We start from the raw sequence: 21,871 nt of genomic DNA, 5'->3' as shown, positions 1-21,871 counted from the left end.
TTTTCAAGGCACCACAAAGCAGTTTCATTACAATTAGTAAACTGTTCACTGTAGCTAATAAAGATAAAACCATTATCATGGCAGAGTTCAAGATTGTGTTGGTGAAAATGGAAAACGACCTGTGACTCCATGCACAGATATGGAATTGGTGCACTAGTGATTAAAAGCAGGTATCTGATTTACAAATAAGTAAATTAAGTAAATGTTTGATAGTGTTTATTGCTGCTAGCTGTAATAGTATAATGGGCTAACTGGGGTACCTAGTGGTAACTTTGTTTGGGGGCATCTATGGGGAGTTTATGCTAGCAGATTTTGCTTTGCAAAATCATTTACATTTCTGAAGAGTAAAATTACTTGAACTGGCTGCAGTATTGTTTGTGTTTGTAGAGAGTATCCACAATGACACCACTGTTGGCAGCATATACAAAGACAAAATTGTCCAGCAGTGGCAGTACTTTTGTTGCTGTTGGGTGTCACCATTTGCATTTCTAAAAGATTTAGTAATTAGCTACTTCATTTACACCTGTTGATTTTACTATGCAAATCATTCATGCTAACATTAGAATTACATTTTTGAATCCCACACTACATACATTTGCATGTAGTGGAGAGGTAACATTAGATAGTCCAGCAGTAAGCCTGGTCAAAAGCCCCATTTTGATACTGCTCAAGTATACACAGTAATAATAAATTTTGCTTAATTGGTATAATTAGTTATAATCAGACACAGGATCTGATTGCTTGCCAGAATTTCAGTCGGACTTTTTTGTAGTGGCCAATCATCCTTTTTGAAAATATTTCTACTACTGATGATTTTTATTATTTGCTACAGTTTTCCTACAGTCACTATTTACAATAATGAATTTCCTATAGTTGTCAAGAAGGAAGTACCACAGAGAGTACCAGATCACATGAAGGCAGATGTTGCTGAGACACAGAAAAGGGTTGCAAAGAAACTTGAGAAACAGCAAATCCCCATGAGAACAACTGCACAGAGAAAAGTGCGACTTTTTGATCATCTTCCACAGTATGAAAGAGAAGCCTCACTGACTAAATCAATATCGTAAGTTGATTTGCATAAATACAATGCAGACATTTATCCTTATTTCACTGCAAGATGTAACCAAAATAATTTGTATGTCTGTTTGTATGTTATTTCAATTCAAGTTTTTTTTTTTTAAACCCATCAAATTTTTAATTTGTGGACAAAAGCATATTTGAGTTCAGTTTGGGCATGTTTAAGAGTTTGAATTCAATTTGGGCATGTTTAAGCTTTACCTCATGCAAGCGTCCTTGGACGCCTCTACTCCATTTGCATGGAAGCACCTTTTGATGACTCTACTCCATTCTCACGGAAGCGTCTTTTTGACGCCTGTTGTATGCATCAGCCATTTTTAGCTGGTTTTCGTAGCACCACCTTCGGGGAAAACCGCCTATTAGATACAACATTTATTTCTGCAAATGACAATTACGACAGATCACGTCACTGTTTATGCTCTGGTCGATATCTACTATATAAAGTAACTGGGTCGTATTCTCCACTCTCCAAAATGGAGGTCGCGGATTTCATTCAGTACTTACGAAGTTTTCACGATTAGAATCACAACTATGAAAGATTAAATAATTTAGGTAAAGGCTCTGATATTGATGTAGGCAGCAATTAGTTTTTATAAATTATCAAATTCAGATGAATTAGTGATGTAGACGCAGACGAAAAACTTGTAAATTTTGAGTATGAGAAATAGCAGCTATGGTTGGTCACGCGGCCTCACTGACTTGATGGTGAATGAGTTCTCTCAAGATCTTAAAGCACATAAATTCTTCCGTGAAAAATAATTATACAGCTATAACAATCGGACTTTACTCTTAAATTTTTCCACACATTATAGATGTGTAACAAAAATGTAAAATGGTTAAAATTGCTGTTAAACGTAACATACACTACATTGCTTAACAGTTAACAGGCAGACCTATGCATATGGAGTCGAATAGGTAACAGGTGTTCTGTTTATAGCACGCTGCACTTTGTAACTATGCTCTATGAGGTAAAGGGTTAAGAATTTTAATTCAATTTGGGCATGTTTAAAAGTTTTAATTCAACTTCGGAATGTTTAAGAGTTTTAATTTAACTTCAGAATGTTTAAGAGTTTTAATTCAACTTCGGAATGTTTAAGAGTTTTAATTCAACTTCAGAATGTTTAAAAGTTTTAATTCAACTTCGGAATGTTTAAGAGTTTTAATTTAACTTCAGAATGTTTAAGAGTTTTAATTCAACTTCGGAATGTTTAAAAGTTTTAATTCAACTTGGGCATGTTTTCAAGTGTTAGTTCAACTTGGTCATGTTTAAGACTTTTAGTTCAATTTTGGCATTTTAAGAGGGTTTGCATGCTATGCAGTTATGGGATAAATCCCATATTGCAGTTGAAAATAATGCAGCTGAATTTGTAAGTGAGGGTTAAGAGCTACATTGACAAAATTCCCTATTTGCCACTAGTAGAAGTTTGATACTGAGTGTTATTTCACATTTTATGTATTCTAGCCATGAAATATTGTTATTAGATGTGTTTTGATGTGCCTGACTGATGCATCAGTTGTCTAAAAATAAGCACTACCTGACAAGATTCTAATTGTGAAGGTTAACAACCAAGTAGCTTACAATGCATGCTGCATGTAAGATTGCATCAGGACCAGCAGCATAGCATCCATTCTTTCTTATGGATTTACATGACCTACATCCTCAAATAAAAAAAAGGAATTAAAGTATCCATTATCACTGAAAATGTCCCCCACAAACAAAATTATGAGAGAGAGTGAGACAGAAATGATTTTAAACATTTTCCATGAAAATGACCAACAAGTTTTGAAAATTTGAAGCTGTTGAACTTTCATTACTTATGAAGTCTTCCTAAAATGTAGGTTGTACAGTGTCATTGCAGTGTGGTACACGTTATGCTGCAAACATTGTCTTTGCAATAGAGTACAAATTACACTGCAAACAATGTCTCTGCAGTATGAGACAAATTGTACTGCAAACTGTTTTTTCCCCTCAGTTTGGTACACATTACACTGCAAACAATGTATTTGCAGTGTGGTACACATTACACTGGGAATGTCTTTACAGTGTAGTACACATTACACTAGAAACAATGTCTTTGTAGTGTGATACATATTACACTGGAAACAGTGTCTTTGCAGTGTGGTACACATTACACTAGAAACTGTTTTTGCAGGGTGGTAGACATTACTCTGTAAGTATGTTTTATACCCAATTACTGTTGACCCACATGTATGAAGACCCTCAGGTACTGAAAGTGTTTAAAACATTGTTAAGACTAGCATTTGTTTTCTTAGTGAAAGATAGAGGATACAGGAACATAATTGCAATACCAATAGCTGGTGAAGGAAAGTAACATTTCCATTGGTCAGAATGTTACCACATGATCAAAATGAATTGCGTTTTTTTCTGTATGAACTGTAAGGAGAACTACTTTTCTAAGAATACCCTCTTCTATAGAGTCACGTGTACAGTGTGAGATAAACACTGCCAATGAAGGCAGACATGAAGTAAGCATTAAAGGAAAAGAACATTCAAAATATTTTTTAAAAAAAATAATTGAATAAATTTGGCTTCCATTGGTTGAAGGACTGGTATTATGATGACCTTATTACGATCAAGCAGGACAATAGCATGTGCTATAAATAGCTGCATAACAAAAAACCCCATGTATTACTACACTCAGTTAAGATTTCTGTTGTTTAATGATGCAAACAAAATAACATAACGTGCGTTATTTGGTGTGTGAGTCAGCAACTGACATTTTATACCATGATAAACTCAGAAAAAACAACATTAAACTCAATTAAGTTCCTGGCCTTAACTTAGTTTCCCAGTTTTGTCTACCACATAGATGTTTATTGTAATGGATCTTTGCGAATCTTAAATTTGTCAGAAGTATAAAACATTTTCAGCATAGAACACCCAGTGAAACTTCATTGTATTATGCTTTGTTAAAACAAAAATTTGAATACTGACTCAAAACTTTTATAATCAGTCAATCAGTTTCTCAAAGTACTAAATGTATATAGTTTCAGTGCTGAGATAAACAAGTATGATTGAATAATTTGGCAGGAGATATTATATTCATCAAGGAAAGAAATCTTATAACTACTTCTTGCTTATTTTTAAAAGACTTTAGCTCCTTATAAGCTGATCATTGTTAATCTAATTTTTATTGAACCATCAACAACACAGTTAAGTCCTTTAGTGTTTGTCTTCAATGCACCCTTTTTACAGTTGTTCAGTCCAGGGTAAACAGTACCCATCATATATTTGTCATCAGGCATACATATCCAAGCACCAAGCAATGTGGTGGTCTAAAATTTCTAAAATTTTCCATCAGTTAAGTTATATTCCCATTTAAGAGTAAATAGTAGACCACAAATGCCTGCTCAACAAATGTCATACACACCTTTGCACTAAACAGTAGACATCACCAGGAAAATCTCAGTCTGCTCAAACTGTCCTATACAAGGCACTTGAAGGCTTATAACAGGATGAGATGTTTTTTAGGACTGGTACACAAACAGCATTATCATGTCAATAAATGGTTTGATCTCACATTGGACTTTATTCTGTGGTTCTTTAGGAATAAAAAGTTTGATCCTGTTATGATCAAGGGGTATTGCTTCAAGATTTCTAAGACAGACATGCATTATGTGAGAGCAAATATAGGCCTCAACAAGGATGAATAATTTCTGACCAAGTTTAATCTGAATAGTACTAAATTACTCACCTTGTTTCCCTGGGTGGAATCTTTCATAGGTTCTGACTTGGCTCAGTTTGAGCCTTTAGCTAGAGCCATTTTAAAGCTGAGCTGCTATCTTATAAGACATGTTTGCTGGTTATATGGCTCATAAAGCAATTATCTGGTTGCGACTTAAATTGTTTTGTAATATGTGACCATTGGTTGTGCTTCAGTGTTTACCCTTATAATGAATTCATACAATATGCTTTCAGTGTATGCCAGTAGTTGTGGTTGGATGCTGATGCATTTCCTCATCCTCTTCTATATTTACTCATAGTTAATGTGATTATAGAACATATTCATAAGAAAAAGTAAAATTTATTCCTCCTGGAATACTTAATCATAATACTGTTAAACCCTCCCAGACCTTACTGCAACTGCAGGCATCCACTGATGTATCACTCAACTTAAACTGGTAGCCAGTAGGCAAGGGAAGGTAATGGGAAAGAGTTTCTTCCCTTTGTATAATGTATAAATATGGAAAGAAGAAACTTTACATCTTTCTGAGAGTGCTGGACCTAAGAGGCAGCAGAGCTTATTTTATGTGAATGTGATTGTTCACATATTATCAAGAGTAACATCATTTTTTTAAAAATTACTTTTACAAACTATGTCCTAAACAGAATTATTTAATCTTCTGGCTGGCTAGCTGGTTATTGTCTTGGTATGCTGAATATTTGTATACTCACCTGAAATGGAAGTTCAGTAGGAAAATGTTTCTCTGCTACTTTAAATTTTTAATTCCAGGACGTTAGTTGACTACTCAGATAGGTTTTTCTTTCAAAGTGGTTCTCCGCAGTTGGAAAAGCTCAAAGAACATGCTGTTTAGGACGTGTTATACCTGTAGTTTTGTTTTGGTTTCAGGTTTTAGAAAGCATTTAAAAGTATCTTTTATCTTTTTCAGATTTTGTAATAGTGGTATCCATCCAGCTATTATAAAGTTAGGTATACAGTATGCAGAGGGTGTTATAAATGGATCGAATTCCAGGTGTATTGCATTACTAGCTGCTCTTAAACAGGTAAATTATAACCAAATGCAATTAAGGATGAGAGCAGATGAAATTGTAGGGTACATTTATCCCCCTCTTGAATGGCCCCTTTATCAACAGCCACCAACTATATATGCACAGGGTCCCATGGCATAGACAAGTTTGAGTTTAAAAGTACCCCTCTGGAATGGCATATTATTGTGTTATGGCTCTATGGTCCTAAACTTAACAGAAAAACAAAACATAAAAGTTTATTAAAATTCAACAAATAATTTATTTCTCTAGAATACAAAGTGAAAATATGAAAGGAACTTACAGTATTGTGAATTAAATCCCAAATAAACTATAACATTCTTTCACAAGTTCATTAATATAGAGTGTTCAACATGAATTACAGTGGTGTTCTGAATGAATTTCAATCTTGAATGTGTTGATACACTGAAAGTCTTCACTATGTCATTGTACCAATAGTCTTGATATAGCACAATAATATGATCCAGAAATGTCTTTGAATAAGTTATCAGTAATCCCAAGATTGTGTTTTTAGTCCAAACGTTAATGAGCACTAAATGATTCCTCTCAAATTATATCTGAAAACAGTAAATACTTCTACAGACTGAAATTAATGGAGGAATGAATACTTTTATCTCAACATTATCAACATCCCCACATTACTTATTTAGTAATAACTTTTTAAAAAAAAACTAATCTTAATGGATAATTACCCTAAACTTTAAACAAGTTCTGATTTGGAACCTTCTAAGGTCATTATCAAGGCTTAGTCCTGATTTCAAACCCAAGTAAACATCTGTTTATAAACTTAAAAACAAGACAAAAATCAGTTATGCACAAAAACAATATCCTCAATCATGGACAAAGGTAAGGCACACATTACAAACTAAATATACATAACAATTACAAAAACTGTCCAATTTACCCCTTATAACTGACCACAGTATGAGGTTTACAGATAGAAATCACAAGTTTAATTGTTGATTTCTAAATGTAACCTGTTGACATTTGTTCCAGCATAATGATATGGTACCTAACTTTAATAAATACAAAACAGTAAATAATCAAATTTTCCTTACAGTTGTGTGTTCCTTAGATATTAGGTTTTGTCACTTTGATAGTTTGCTTACTATTATTACCACTGATAATTACCAGAATGACAAAAAGGTAACTACTGAGAAGCACAGAATTGTTTTGCTCAAGTCAATATGACATCAAGTCATTATAGAATCAGATAATACATTTGCCTTAATGGCTTCTCAGAAAGATTAAGAAATGTATTGAAATGATACTGGACTAAAACCAGTCAATCATGTAACTTGCTCCCTTCCTTTGTACATGCAGAATTTCATGTAATAACCTTCAGATATTCAACACAGTAATAAAATGTTGTACAAAATTCACATTGTCAGATATTCTCAGTTTAAAAGGAAAAGTCAAAATTTGATTAAACAAAAAGAGGGAGAGCCCGTTAATAATTGCTGAGAAATTGGATGTCAGAAAGATTTAAATAAGCTTCTTTAGTTATACATTATAAAGTGGTGGAAAAATGGAATGCATGGAAATTGAGTTAATACCAGATGTTTGTGCCCTGATTTTATTTTTACAAGGTGCTCTTGCACCATGATTAATTATTTTAATTATTTCAAATAACATTATGAGTTTTATCATATTAATTGCATAACATGTAAGTGAGTCTTAAATGAAAATATTGATTCACACTTTGCATGTAATTATTACTCACATTCATGTGATCTTCTTCTTGAAAGGTCAACCTGCTTATGAGGTCACTTTCTTGCTGCAGAAGGGGTGGCCTTACTAGAGAAGACCCCATCATTATACTTTCTAATATAAATGAATTTCATAAGATTTAGAAGTGTTATAAAGTCTTACAGTATGACAACATTCATTGGTTGCTGTTCATAAGTTGTCAGATTGCAAGCATTTGGATTGATAATGTATTTCTCTTCATCTGTCCATCTGACTGTCTTCCTGATGTCAGAACTTTGGCCAACATTTGTATTTAGTTCATCTTCTTGGACACCACTATGATCATGTAAAATGATACATGGATGCACCAAAGAGAACTTCACTATTTGTCAAAAGATCACTGTTATGAGTCTGTGCTCTTAATATATGTAACAAAAGAGTGAATGACAACAAGCTATGTAAAATTTAACAGATAATTTATTTCCCTAGAATAAAATGTAAAAATGGGAGGAGAAAAACCTACAGTATTGTAAATTAAATCCCAAAATAACCCAAGAATTACAGACACAAGTCCCAATAATGTAAAGTCCTGAATAAAATTAATTGAAAGTCCCAGAGAAATCCAAAAACTGAAGGGAATCATGTGTCTGTTATAGCTTATAGAGTGTTGATGTGTCTTTTGATAAATGACATTAATATAATTCCAGATTTGAATTCAGTATAAATTCCAGTGAATGACTCTATCCATGAATTTTATCAGAGCATTTTTGTATTTCCAGAGAAAATGAATTGAATTCAGTAATTTGAACAAAAAGATTCTAGCCCCAAACTACAGGTCACAACATATACAAATTGAAAGTGCTAGATGTTAAAGCATGAATGACCAAGTCCTCACAGTTGCAAATTATCTATTTCTCTTTTTGACCTCCAGTCACAATTAGCATTTCTATAAAAAAAACATTACCTAATGTAGAACAACCTTCTAGAATGATCCTGATGTTTACAAAATCAAAACCATAACCTGGATTCAGGAAATTCCAAAACGTCCACTCAAATAAATATGTTTTCTTCTATTAATAATGATCCTGATATTATGCCCATACACAGAGAGAATAATTTAGCTATTTATTAGTTGTTTACACAAAATAAAATAAAAAAACTCAATCAGGTCAAGCCAAAATGAACTCAGTTTTGGACAAAGTTAAGTCCAGTATATAATGTTACATTAAAATAGCATGTAATAAAAAAATATTTAAAACTAAGAAACAAACAATTAAATTTAATATACATAACAATCACTGTGATAATTTCATGGCTTCTTGATTTATCAGTCTTGTTCAGTAGATCTGTTGGAGCATGTTTGTTTCTGAGTGAAATTTTCCAGTAAAACCCATGCATATTAATGAGATACTCTTGCATCCAATTGGCTGACCTTGTAAGCATTCCAGTGGCCAGATTTATGATCTGATTTGGATACAACTTGTTATTTATGCATTAAATTATAAAGATCTCAGAAGAGTTTGATAATCAGCTACATACATGTATATTAATAAGTAAATATTTTTGCATCTTAATGGCTGAGGTTGGTAACACTTTGTAAGCCATGTTTATGATCTGATTTAATTCAGACTTGAAATTGGTTTATAAAATCAAGATCTTGGATAGGTTTGATAATGAGTGAAATGACTACATATTAATAATTTAATCTTAAGTCTGATTGACTGAACTTGTACCACTCAAGTAGCCATATTTCTGATCAGATTTTGATCAATCTTGTTATGTTGACTTGTATGGTTCAAGTCCTACTTGGTCAACAGGACATAAATTGTATCTGCAAATGGAATACAGTCCAGCCCATTTGATCAGTGTTGTTGTGTTCCACAGGGGTCTGTTCTTGGACCTGTTCTCTTCATTCTATACACTCAGTCGCTATCAAGTGTCATAGATCATCATCCAGTGTCTCACCAATTGTACGCTGATGACACCCAAATATACAAATCTAGCCACCCAACTGAAGTTGATGCTACCATCCAAGGTGTAGACAGGTGCATTTCCGATGTGAAATCTTGGATGACATGTAACAAGCTGCAGATAAATGATGATAAAACTGAGGCCATTCTGATCACAACACAAAGACTTTCTCATTCACATTCCTTACGTCAAACAATAAATATCAGCAATGCCAACATTAAATTCACACACAATCAGTACGAAACCTAGGTGTTACTCTGGATGGTACTCTCACATTGCACCAACATGTCATAAACATATGCAAGGCTGCATATATTGAGCTGAGACGCATCAGCTCAATTCTCAAATATCTTTCAGTTGATGCCACTAAAACACTTATGTGTTCATTAGTACTTTCAAGACTGGACTATTGTAACTCAATTCTGTCTGGTTCATCTCAATATCTACTCCAGAAACTTCAAAAAGTTCAAAACACAGCTGCTCGGATCATTCTTAGAGTACCATGATCAGAGCTCACCTCCCCGCTGCTCTGTACCCTACACTGGCTATCCATTCAATCCAGAATCAAACACAAAATTTGTTCTCTGTGCTGTTTCACTGTCGGACTCTAGTCCAACATACCTATCCGACCTCACCCATGTGTACACACCAGCAAGATACTTACGCTCCTCTTCTGACAATCGTATACTCATTATTCCCACTATGAAAACAAAGTCATATGGACAGCGTTCTTTTGCATACCAGGGCCGAGTAACTTGGAATGAATTTCCCACTGAACTTAGATACAAAGACACAGTGATCACATTCAAGAGTGCTCACAAAACTCCCTTATTTCGACTGCAAGAACAAACTTAAAGACCTAATAATGTTTCCTACCTTAAATATTCTCAGCATATTTTCTTTTTATGTTTTCTAATTTCATGTTGTTTGTTTTTGTAATCATATCATGTTTTTTATCTTATAGGTGTTGTCTTCTAAAGATTAGGCACTATACAAAGTCCTCATTATTATTATTATTATTATCATCAAGATCTTGGATGGGTTTGAGAATTATTGAGATCAGTTTATGTTAGTGATGTAATGTTATGTCAGATTGGTTGATCTTATTACTGCTACAGAAGCCATATTAGTGATATAATTTTGATCATATTTGGAATATATTTCTTATCATAAGATTTTGGACTGTAAGCACATATGAGGTTGTCATAGCTTATCATTCTGGAAGCCATAATCCTGATTTGATTTGATCAGCTTTGGTATATGGGCTTATACTGTCAAGATCTTGGGCAGTTTTGAAAGTAAGTAGTGTATACTTAATGAGGTGATTGAGCTTCTGATTGGCTGAGCTTTTTACCATTCTTGAAGCCATATTTTTATCTGGTTTTTGATTTGATTTTGATTATAAGCAAAAAGACTATGCATTTTAGTTATACATTTATCACTGAAAAGTATTTTTAATCAGAATATACTAAAATAAGTAAAATCAGCATGGTACAGTTTGAGGGATAGTTTCAATAAATACATGTAAGATGTGTACTTACAATACCTATCAAGCCTATTTAGTTAAATGGGCAACTGTTATGTAAGATATGTGAGCAATATCAGACCCATTTTGGCTCCTGTTAGTATAAATGTCAGCATAAACATCTGCAGATATGCAGCTTATGGAGAGATATGATAGAGGGTACTGCTCATGAAAGGCAAAATGTAGTCACAGTGACATGTTATTTATGTTCCAGGGACTTTACTGTGTATCTGCAGAATACTTTTTAAGCTATTCCATACTTAATGTGTTTTATTGATTTACTTAGCAATACTTGACTGTGTCAATTTTCCAGGTAATAGGAGATTATTCCACCCCACCAAATCAAGAACTGCCACGTGATCTTGCTGCCAAGCTTAAACCATGTATAAGGTTAGTGTGCTCTATGTTTGTCAAGTGTATAAACTCAGATTTATATGGTCAGTCTTCTTATTTACATTTTAAAAGCCAGTTCAAAATTAAAATTACACAGCTAAGTCCATATAACAAAAACTGTAGTGTACAAGTAGAAGCATCAGCTGGAAAATTAGAAGCTAAATTTTCTGGCAGTCAAATGACAGTGAGCAGGCTGTATGGTAAATGTATCTGAGTAATACACTATTGTGAGTCAAGTAGACACTTCTGATCATGAAAGCAGTTTGTATCATATTCATGTCAAGGATTGTAACAATTGTCAAATATTTCTTCTTTCATCTCACCTGACTGGCCTGTAGCAGCAGTACAGCAGGTTACCTTATCATAAGCAGTCCTGTACATCCTCCATATTCTATCTGATTTTGTGCAAGTTGTAAATACTAAAAGTTTGTATTAGCCAGTTAGTACAGAAATAAGCAAATGAAGTATGAAAATAATGCAACAGCAGCTCCCCTTAGCTAACTTTGTATTAAATGCAAGGGTTGTGTATAAAACACTCTGCACTGTGCATATGGAGGATTTCTTTGTCTTCAGAATGAGACTGGCTGAAAAAAGAATCAGCTTAAGCCAAAGACATGAAGAGATGAGTTTATCACTTCATACAGCAATACCTGGCAGTTTTCTACTAGCAGAAAGGGTGACAGTTATGCAGACTGTGAAATCAGTATTTCAATTGGAAGTTGAGTTGGGAATGACAGCTATCACCACTAAAAATCTGAGATGCATAATGAGATCTTCAAGGCACAGTGCATAAGAACTGAACAGAGCAGAGGCATCAATGGGAAATGACACTCTAGAAGCATTGTTGCTTCTGAAATGAAAACCTGGTCATCTGTTTGATTCCCAATGCCAGCACTCATTGGAACAACTACAGAAGTTGAAAGTGGCTGCTCTGAAATGAATAAGCCAAGTTGCTGATTCTCGTGTATTATTCATGTAGCACTAAACTTGAGACAGTGAGACAGTTTTGCTATGACCTTCCCCATCTAAGCTCAACACTGATGATTATTAAGAAATTATTTTCAACTGTTGTTTCAAATACAGTCTGACTTATTTCATGAGAATTGAACCTAGGAGAATAGGGCTATTACTTGTCAATGTTTCAAATATTGTAAATATGAAATATTTTGCAGCACTTTTGAAGTATGGATCATTCTGCCCTTTGATAATTTGGTTACAAGCGGGAACAAATATCCGTCAGTAACTTTGTATGTCACTGATGGTGTGCACTTGTCAAGAATACTGAAAGGCGCCATGAAATACTGAATGTGTCCCTGAAAATACTGAAGAGCATTTTGAGGGGGTGCAAGTGTGTCTAAGTTTTGGGGTCAGTGATATGGTCATATGTGTCTCTAAGTTAATAATACTTGAATTCCCATTTAAAAAGAGATGTTAATCCCAACCAGCTATGGAGTATGTAATTGGTTTATCAAAAAAAGTTCTCAATCTTTCCTAAAGATTGTGCTACAGGAGAGCTCTAGATCAAATTTAATGATTTATATTATCTGATATTTAACACAGTCTGTGTTGTGAATTAAAATGTTTAGACACCAGGGAATCTTTATGTATATCCCTCACGTGTTCTTTTATTATCGCTTGGAATTTATTTTTTGTCTCACCTACATGTTGTTTACCACATTTACTGCAGGTGAGTAAATAGATGACATTATGTGTGGTATAATGTCCACTTAGTTTTGATTTATATTTGAGGTTGGTAAATATGCTTCTAAATAATTTAGATTTATCCATTTTCTTACAAAAACTGCAATTCATGGTCTCACAATCTAATAGTTTATTTGTGAATGTTTTTTTCCATTAGGCCAGGGTGTTTGCTCGAAAACTTAGCTCTTATTAATTGATCACTAAATTTATAACCAATCCTCTGTGCAAATTTCGCTTGATCTTGGAAAATCTCTGGTAGACTCAATTTGACCATAGGCCATTTGCATGTTTGAAGAAATGATCATCTTAATTGTATGTGAAGATAGCTGGTCCTGCACTGCAACGTACTGAGATTTTTTTTGTTGTCATCAATAAACCTTAGATCACTGTAAGGTTATAAAGTGCTGATTGTTGCATTTTCTATTCAAGATCACCCATAAGAATATTGGCGTATGATGGGGCTACTTTAGTTCCCATCGCAGTTCCACTGATTTGCAGATAGTTGGTGTCATTGAAAGCAAAGTTATTGTAGTATAAAATCAATTTTAATAAAGCTAAGATACTTTGCTTAGAGAGACAATAATTGAGTTTATTCAAAGCTAGAGTTCTAGCTATTGAAGTTAAACCTTCATGATTCAGTGTATTGGTGTAGAGAGAGGTGACATCCATTGTATTCTTGGCATGGATCGTTCATTACATTTCACCCTTCATCTTACACTCTCAATTTCATTTAAAAAATGCAGCTTTTTTCATGGGAGAATTTTGATAAACATTAGTATATTTGTGTAAAAGTCAGTTCTGTACTTTCAATTTGGTCAGGAGGGCAAGTCTCTCAAAGTTTTTCCTTGGCATTCTGGAAGGTGGCATCACACCCATCAGTCCTATTTAAGTGTGTGGGTGAATATCAGGCTAGTTAGTTTATTCGAGGCTTCTTGAAGAATAGTGTTCCAAGTACTGATGAATTCGGGACAATATGCAAATTTCGGGCATAGATTTATTTATAATCCTGGAGCAATTTTCCATATAAGGCCACACTCTTGGAGGTAGTCAGACACATTTTTTCAAATGTTTAACAAATTTAGAAAGAAGTTATTTCACTTCTTTATAAAGTGGAATTGATTGGGATGGTAGTAGCAGACTCTTCACTTCTGGGTCTTCCAGTTTTCTCATTTTGTAAAAAATCTCATTTTTACTAATAACTGTTTGTGTGGAAGAGCTGAACAAGAGTACTGATGCCACTTTCGTATAGACTCCTTGGGCTCACATTGGTTTGGGGATCTGTTGGACTGGTTTCCCACAGAGGGTAGCATTAGTACTGATGCACTCTCGTATAGACTCCTTGGGCTCACATTGATTTGGGGATCTGTTGGACTGGATTCCCACAAAGGGTCACCTTAGTACTGATGAACTCTTGTATAGACTCCTTGGGCTCACATTGGTCTGGGGATGTGTTGGACTGGATTCTCGCCTCCACATCCAAACAGTCATCATCTTCCCTAAGTTCATATGTGTCTCCGAATTTGTAATTTCTAGACAGAACAATATTGATCATCAGTGGAGATCCATCCTAAGAACTAGTTCAGCAAATACTTTATGATGATACAAGTTTTACATCATTTTGTAAAGAAATTTTTTCAGGCTGTAGTAGAGTGTAAATGTGTAAAGACAAGTCAGATTGTGAGGTTATGGTAGAGTGTAAATATGCAAAGACAAGCATTTGTTTGATAAAATGTGGAGAAATCAGTTTGAATTCCATCACATCAGCATCTGTATGATGCTTACTGATCGGTTTCAGTATCAGGATTTCTGCCAGTAATATTCATCTATATTTGTACCATATGAGATTTTGATCTCAGTGTAACTCATGACTCTTCCTTTAAGGCGGTGTCATGTCAGATAATTTTTCTTCAAAATTTCCCAAAATGTTGGAATAGAGATAACCATGCTATGTTTTAAAATTTGCTGATGTAGTTAGTGGTTACTGTCAAAAATATTATCTTTTAGTTCTTTGTGTTGGAAAAAAATATAATAAGGCTGTATGTATAGCATTTGTACCTGTTTCTGTTTACAGTTTTTTGAACCAGTGTCGACCATTGTCTGTCAGTATGGGCACAGCAATAAAGTATCTTAAATGGCAGATAACAAACATTCCTGGTGATATGAATGATGTAAAGGTATGTTGGTTTATTAGTCAAGAACTGAGTTATTGTATGAAGTGCTTATTCTCTTTCATATTGTGAAATCTTCTGTTTGTCTGTCCATCAGTCTACTAGTCTTTAACTCATTTTGCTTTTTAACTGCTGAATGGAAATTAACTGAGATTGCTTTATTAATTGTTTACATGGTACCATATGCTAGAAAAGTATAACCTGTAGCTTACTACATTATTTGTCTACATGGTACCATATGCTAGAAAAGTATAACTTTTAGCTTGCTACATTATTTGTCTACATGGTACCATATGTTAGAAAAGTGTACAGGCTCAATCTTCTGTATTCCCTGGGAAGGAGTCAGAGATCAGATGCACAAAAGGCCATTTGATTACACCTTTCTTCTAGTAGTAGACAAAAACTTTTTACACATGCAGTCAAAGCTGGATGATACATATGCGTCATGGATTGGTATGTTACAATCTTGGGCTGTTTTCAGGGTGGGTGTGGATGCCTTTATAAATATTATTAATATTATAAGCACACAGATTGGTGATGGAGAGCCACTGAATTCTGATTTCTGTTGAATAATACAAAATCTTCATATAATATACAAGGCTTGCAGTAAAGATCATACAGATATTGGATAAAATTATTTTCATATAATTATGTAATTAAGAAAGCAGTGTTTTCCAGGTGGCATTTTACTTCCAGTTTGGGACACTGGATGGCCAAGTGTTCAAATGTACTAGCCTTTACAGATCACTGACATTTCATCTCTGTCAGCATGGGTTTGAGTTTTGGACTCAGGATATGTGAAAAAGCCTGCCACTAGCTTCCCATGGGTTGGTGGTTCTTCCTGGGGCTTTGCCAGTTTCTTCATCCACTAAATATACTGGCACTATATATATAGCCTATCATGTGCTGAAAAATGGATTAAACCCATAACAACAACTACTTCCAATTTTGCTGTGTTGTGACAGGCATGTCTTCATACCATGAAGCAAATTAATTTTATATCATCTGTTGTCCATCCAGAATGAATGTTTGGTTCATGGTTTCTAAGTTAATTCATATCATTGGTTTGACATCAGATTAAGTACTTGGTTTTACAAAGAAATAATCATATAGGCAGTCCTTTTGAAAATATGTATTTTAATTAAAATGCATAATTAGTGATAAGGAACTGTTCTTGCTCATGCAGCCTGTGACCTTAAACATTTTATTGTTTTTGACCCCCATTCTAAAAAGGATTATATGTCCCTGGTTTACTTCATCAAACATTTCCTTATAACTGGAAAATTCTCTCCATTTTTCACATAGAGGGTGAATTTCCTTCTCCTACCTCAGTTTCATTTCCATGATAGACCCAGTATAAAATTATACTTTATCTTCATTTGCCCCAGTTATTTCTTGTCATGAAATTATTAAAATTGTTGATATGATCTCTTATAACAGCCATTATAATATATTGGACAAACAAAATTTGAAGGTTTGTACAGTTTATTTCCAGAATGGAATTTTATTTTGATACAAATGTAGAAATAAAAACTCTCATAAATTCATGTTGTAACATAGAGCTTAATTCAAACCCTGAAAAATCGGCATCATCTTCACCCATGAAATATTCTATTGTTTTAAAATTGGATGGTGTACTTAACATAATCTGTTAACAGGCAAAGGAGTTACTATATGGACTCATACAGAATTTTTTGGAAGACAGAATACTGATCGCAGCTGCAGCAATTTCAAATGAAGCAATGTCAAAAATTGCTGATGGGGATGTCATTCTGGTTTATGCCTGGTAAGTTATGCATAAAGGGGTATATGTTAAAACTCTGTGTTATATTGCTAACAGTGATTTTCAAGTATACTGAAACTGTTAATCAGCATGCTTTTCTTCCGACTCGTTTCTTGCAGATAAATGAAATATCTGAATTAACAAATGACTTCAAAGAAAACTACATAAAATCCATTCCCAGGTAGAATTATTGTCTGAATCAACACTGCAAACAAGGCTTTACATCAGTACATTTTGCTTCAGAACCTTTGTTCAGTTTTATAACTGTTTATTCTGCATAAATGTGAAAACAGTGCACCAACTTGAAATGTTTTATAATGGGGTAGATGCATGAGGTACCTTTTACATTGTGGCATTTTCAGTGACACATATTTTAGATAAAAGGGTTTTTTGCTGATAATAATTTAAAAATATTTTTTCTTGTGAAAATGGGCAGTATTATGTAATAAAAGTGTATAGATTGGCAATCATTAATATTATTAATATTATTATTATTATTATTATTATTATTAATTTGTTTATTACAGTTCCTCCTTAATTAGAAGAGTACTATGTGATGCACACAAGAAGGGCAAAAAATTTAGAGTCATTGTAGTTGATAGCAGACCTAAAATGGAAGGTAATAAACCTAACCTGATGTAAATTTGCATCAGATGTGTAAATACTGTTTACTGGTAACAACAAGGAACATTTATTATTATACATTTCAAAATGAGATTTTGAAATATATTAGTTTCGGAAAAGTTATGTCACCACCTACTTTCTTTTCCCATTTAGGAAATATGCAGGCCATTATGTATATTTTTCAGATTGGTATTTCCATATTTAGATCTATTTAATTTTTCTTCTTCTGCTCCTTCTCTCTCTCTCTCAATAGGATGAAGAGATCTTACAATGTGTCATGACTGTACGCCCTCTAATTTATTCATTTATTACATCAATATGTAAGCACTTTACAAACTCCAAAATAATCAAGTGTGCCTTAGGTATTAACTTTTCTAAATTAGTTTTCCACATAAATCTTGCAAATTAATAGTGACTGAACTTACATGGACTGTTTGCTATTTGATATTATATCATCCACGCAGTATCATATTCCTTTTAAGCAGTATGAAAGGCTGGTTTGCTCTCACCTGATTCTTGTCATTTGTCATTTGTCAAAATGAAGTTTCCCTGTGCATCCTCAGCCAGTTTGAACTTGGCCAATATGGCACCACACCAGCTAACCTGTCTTTTTATCAAAAGAGCGAATATTCAAATGCAGAAAAGCCCACACTGACACACATACATCAGGCAACAAAAGTAGGCCTTTTTCACCAAAACCAAGGTTTTGAGTTTGTTCACAACCTCATGGAATGTGCTACCAACACCTTTTGGCGACTAGTGACATGGGCAGGGGAAAAAGACTTCATCTGCTATGAAATAGTCACTTTGCACAGGAGACATGCCACATAACTGATTATATAGGTGCCCATACACTCCTGAGACTACTTTTGAGGAGTCCAGCAGCCTGTTTGACAAGTACACCATGCTCAACGACCTCTTCCTGAAGGCAGCATTAGTCTACAAGGTGACAGTTCCAGGTACCAGGAAGCAAAGAGACACTTCGCTGTAGTTTTACCAGGAAGCAAAGAGACCCTGCTGTAGTTATACCAGGAAGCAAAGAGACACTTCACTGTAGTTATATCAGGAAGCAAAGAGACACTTCACTGTAGTTATACCAGGAGAGGCAATAAATGTTGAGTGGGCCAAGTGTAGGTGCCAGTAAAGCTGCATAACACTCGCAAGGAAAATGGAGACTTCCACAGGGTCAAGCTAGTAATGTTTTCATAGGGATGGAATCTTCATACCACCTGGTATGTCATCTCAAGAGCTGCAAGTAGATCCTTTTGGGCCTCAACACACAATAAGTATGATGGAACTCATTCAAATTCAACATCATTCACATCTTATTGAGATCCAACCATGGAGTGGACTGAAGTTAGCTTTCAAGCCACCATCAAAGACATTGATATGGTGTTGGGTACTTCAGAATGCCCCCCCGCTGTAAAGAATGGTAGATCTCAATGAGGAAGACACGGACTTAAGTTTACGGTTACTATATAGTAGTTCATATGTCTGCTTGTCAGTTCTATAAAGTGGACAAATCTGCTCTATGCCCATCAGAGCTGGTTCTAGATGTCATTGCACATTCTTCATTGTTTGATTTGGCTTCATTGGTACCTTTCAGACTTGATGGAGACATGCAGCAGTAGCCATGTTTTGTAGGTGACAGCCAGGATTGATATGGTCATTGACCAGAGCTGCTCACCATACAATGGCCAGACTGATGTTTTTGGCCAATTTACTCCTGATACAACATGTTGTGCATCTGTGATCCATGTCTCTCAAACCTTGTCATACCCACCCATTCTGGATGATCCTGTTTGGGTCACCATTGCTTTGAAGGAAGAATAAAGGAAATTCAGAGGCAGGCAGCTCAGGAACTTCCCGTCCATTCTCTGCTCAAGCCACATGGGCATTTGGAACCACTCAGTCTATGCTAATGTGAAGAGAGGTTAAGCAGCCTCTGGACAAGGGATCTCATTCACATGTGCAGCAACATTGATTCTAGGAGCAATTGTGCAGAGGCAGCAAGAACCAAATTTTGAGCTCACTGGATCTCCCTATTCCTTCTGAATGGGGATGGGGGGATCCAGGTTATTTGAAGGGATTTCAGGTTTCTTTATCAACAATCCCCTCCCCTCTCCTCCTTTCCTCTCTTCATGGAGGCACACTCCCTGGGGTTTTGTTCAAGGCTGTTTCTTTTTCTGAAAGGAAACAGCAAATTGAGTCCCATCATCAATGGAGTCACCTCAAACAATTCAAGGATTGAACGGCAAAAACGGTCCTCATTAGGTCTGATAATTTTATGATATTAGCCTATCTCCTCCAAAAGGAAGGCATCAAACCACCAGACCCATGAGTTCTGATTTGGCAGTTTCTACATTGGTGTGACAATCTCATATCAACGTACAAGTCAGACACATTCCTGGCAGACTCAGTGTCATGGCCAACACTCTATCCAGAAGAGGTCAAGTCCTTCAAGCAGAATGGTCTCTATTGATCAATCATCACTTCGATTTGCCTACTGTGGGGGCATCGAATAATCAGCCTCTTTTCATCAAGATGGAATCACAGCTAGCCACCTCTGTCTCTCCAGTTCCAGACCCTTTGGAAGGGCTTTGGGGGCATTTGCCTCCCCTCCCATGGTACTGAGACTGAAAATAATCTAGAAGTTACATGCTCAGAATGGCATGATGATTCAGATCGATTTAGACCAGTAAGATACAGAAGCTGAACTTATGTTTCCTGAGGATTAAACTGACATCAGTGATGCAAGTACTGCTCTTAAAAAAAGGCTACAAAATAGAGTTCAGTACTTGATTGAGAGTGGAGGAATCCAGAAAGTAGCCAACTGGTACAGAGTGAAACAGTGGTTGTTTTATTTAGGTGATATAACAAATATGTGTATTAACAGAATATCATTAAGTTGTATTCTGAAGGATTTCCTGTTAAAAATTCTACAATAAAAAATTGGTATGTGTATGTATCTCAGCAAAAAATCTATTTGGTGTTAACTCTGCAGTACCATTCTAATTGTTGACGGGATTCATATTTATAATACAAAGGTACTGACAGAGTTTGATTCAAAGGCAGATACCAGTAATGTAGATCAGTTTGTAAGTAATAAGATTTCAGTATTCATCTTAACTATTTATTAGGGTCACAGGTCAGTTGAACCCAGGCTGTGTTGCTGAGAATGGGTTATTGATCACTTGGGGAATCCAGCTAGTCTTCCCTAGAAGGATACCAGAGGTAGAGGCTGGATGTTCAGCATCCCCACCTCCTATTACTTATTCCCCTAATGTAATATGATTGATGGAACATATTCAAAGGAGAAAGCAAATTTTAAGTTATTTGTTTCTCCAAGAATACATACCCAATCCCTATACTTAAAACCCCTCCCAACCACCCTGCCATGCGAATGTCCACATTAATATCTCACTCAGCAAAAATCTAGTGGCACCTGGCAGTATGAGTTCTAAGTTTGTTGGATTAACTTTACTTGGTCTCAAATTACACCTGGTCATGCATATTCTTGACAGACTTGAATTTCTTGAATGAAGTTTGAATAATTCATTGTCTTTATCCTGTTAAAGATTGGAACACAACATTTTAACAATGATGTAATAAATCATTTTGGTAATATATTTTGAAATAAAGATGTTAAATTGAATGCTAGTTTCTAGATATATACAGTAATGACATTGTAAGGTTTAGATATATACAGTAATGACAGTATAGGGTCTAGATATTTACAGTAATGACATTGTAGGGTCTAGATATATACAGTAATCACATTGTAGGGTCTAGATATATAAAGTAATGACAGTGTAGGGTCTAGATATTTACAGTAATCACATTGTAGGGTCTATATATTTACAGTAATGATATTGTAAGGTCTAGATATATACAGTAATGACATTGTAGGGTCTAGATATATAAAGTAATGACAGTGTAGGGTCTTGATATTTACATTAATGATATTGTAGGGTCTAGATATATACAGTTATGATATTGTAGGGTCTAGATATTTACATTAATGACATGTTAGGGTCTAGATATATGCAGTTATGATATTGTAGGGTCTATATATAAACAGTAATGACATTGTAGGGTATATATATATATATACATTAATGATATTGTAGGGTATATATATATATACAGTTATGATATTGTAGGGTCTCTATACATACAGTAATGACATT

General features: G+C 34.7%; 1 protein-coding gene across 3 annotated transcripts in view; it reads left to right on the top strand.

Moving 5' to 3' along the window:
* Window positions 1–21,871, top strand: part of LOC149784322 (translation initiation factor eIF2B subunit delta-like) — a 96,760-nt gene that overhangs the window by 49,147 nt on the left and 25,742 nt on the right. For all 3 annotated transcript variants that reach the window (XM_089932353.1, XM_089932351.1, XM_089932352.1), the window contains exons 5-10: window positions 874–1,063; window positions 5,710–5,824; window positions 11,326–11,402; window positions 15,178–15,280; window positions 16,933–17,060; window positions 17,585–17,676. In XM_089932353.1, the coding sequence (XP_089788479.1) occupies window positions 874–1,063; window positions 5,710–5,824; window positions 11,326–11,402; window positions 15,178–15,280; window positions 16,933–17,060; window positions 17,585–17,676 (705 nt within the window). The remainder of the gene's footprint in view (window positions 1–873; window positions 1,064–5,709; window positions 5,825–11,325; window positions 11,403–15,177; window positions 15,281–16,932; window positions 17,061–17,584; window positions 17,677–21,871) is intronic.

Source organism: Sinohyriopsis cumingii, chromosome 14 (assembly GCF_028554795.1).
Source record: "Sinohyriopsis cumingii isolate HCF-2022 chromosome 14, ASM2855479v2, whole genome shotgun sequence".
Taxonomy (NCBI): Eukaryota; Metazoa; Mollusca; class Bivalvia; order Unionida; family Unionidae; genus Sinohyriopsis; species Sinohyriopsis cumingii.
The sequence above is the reverse complement of the archived record's forward strand: the minus strand, read 5'-3'. Positions and strand labels throughout refer to the sequence as shown.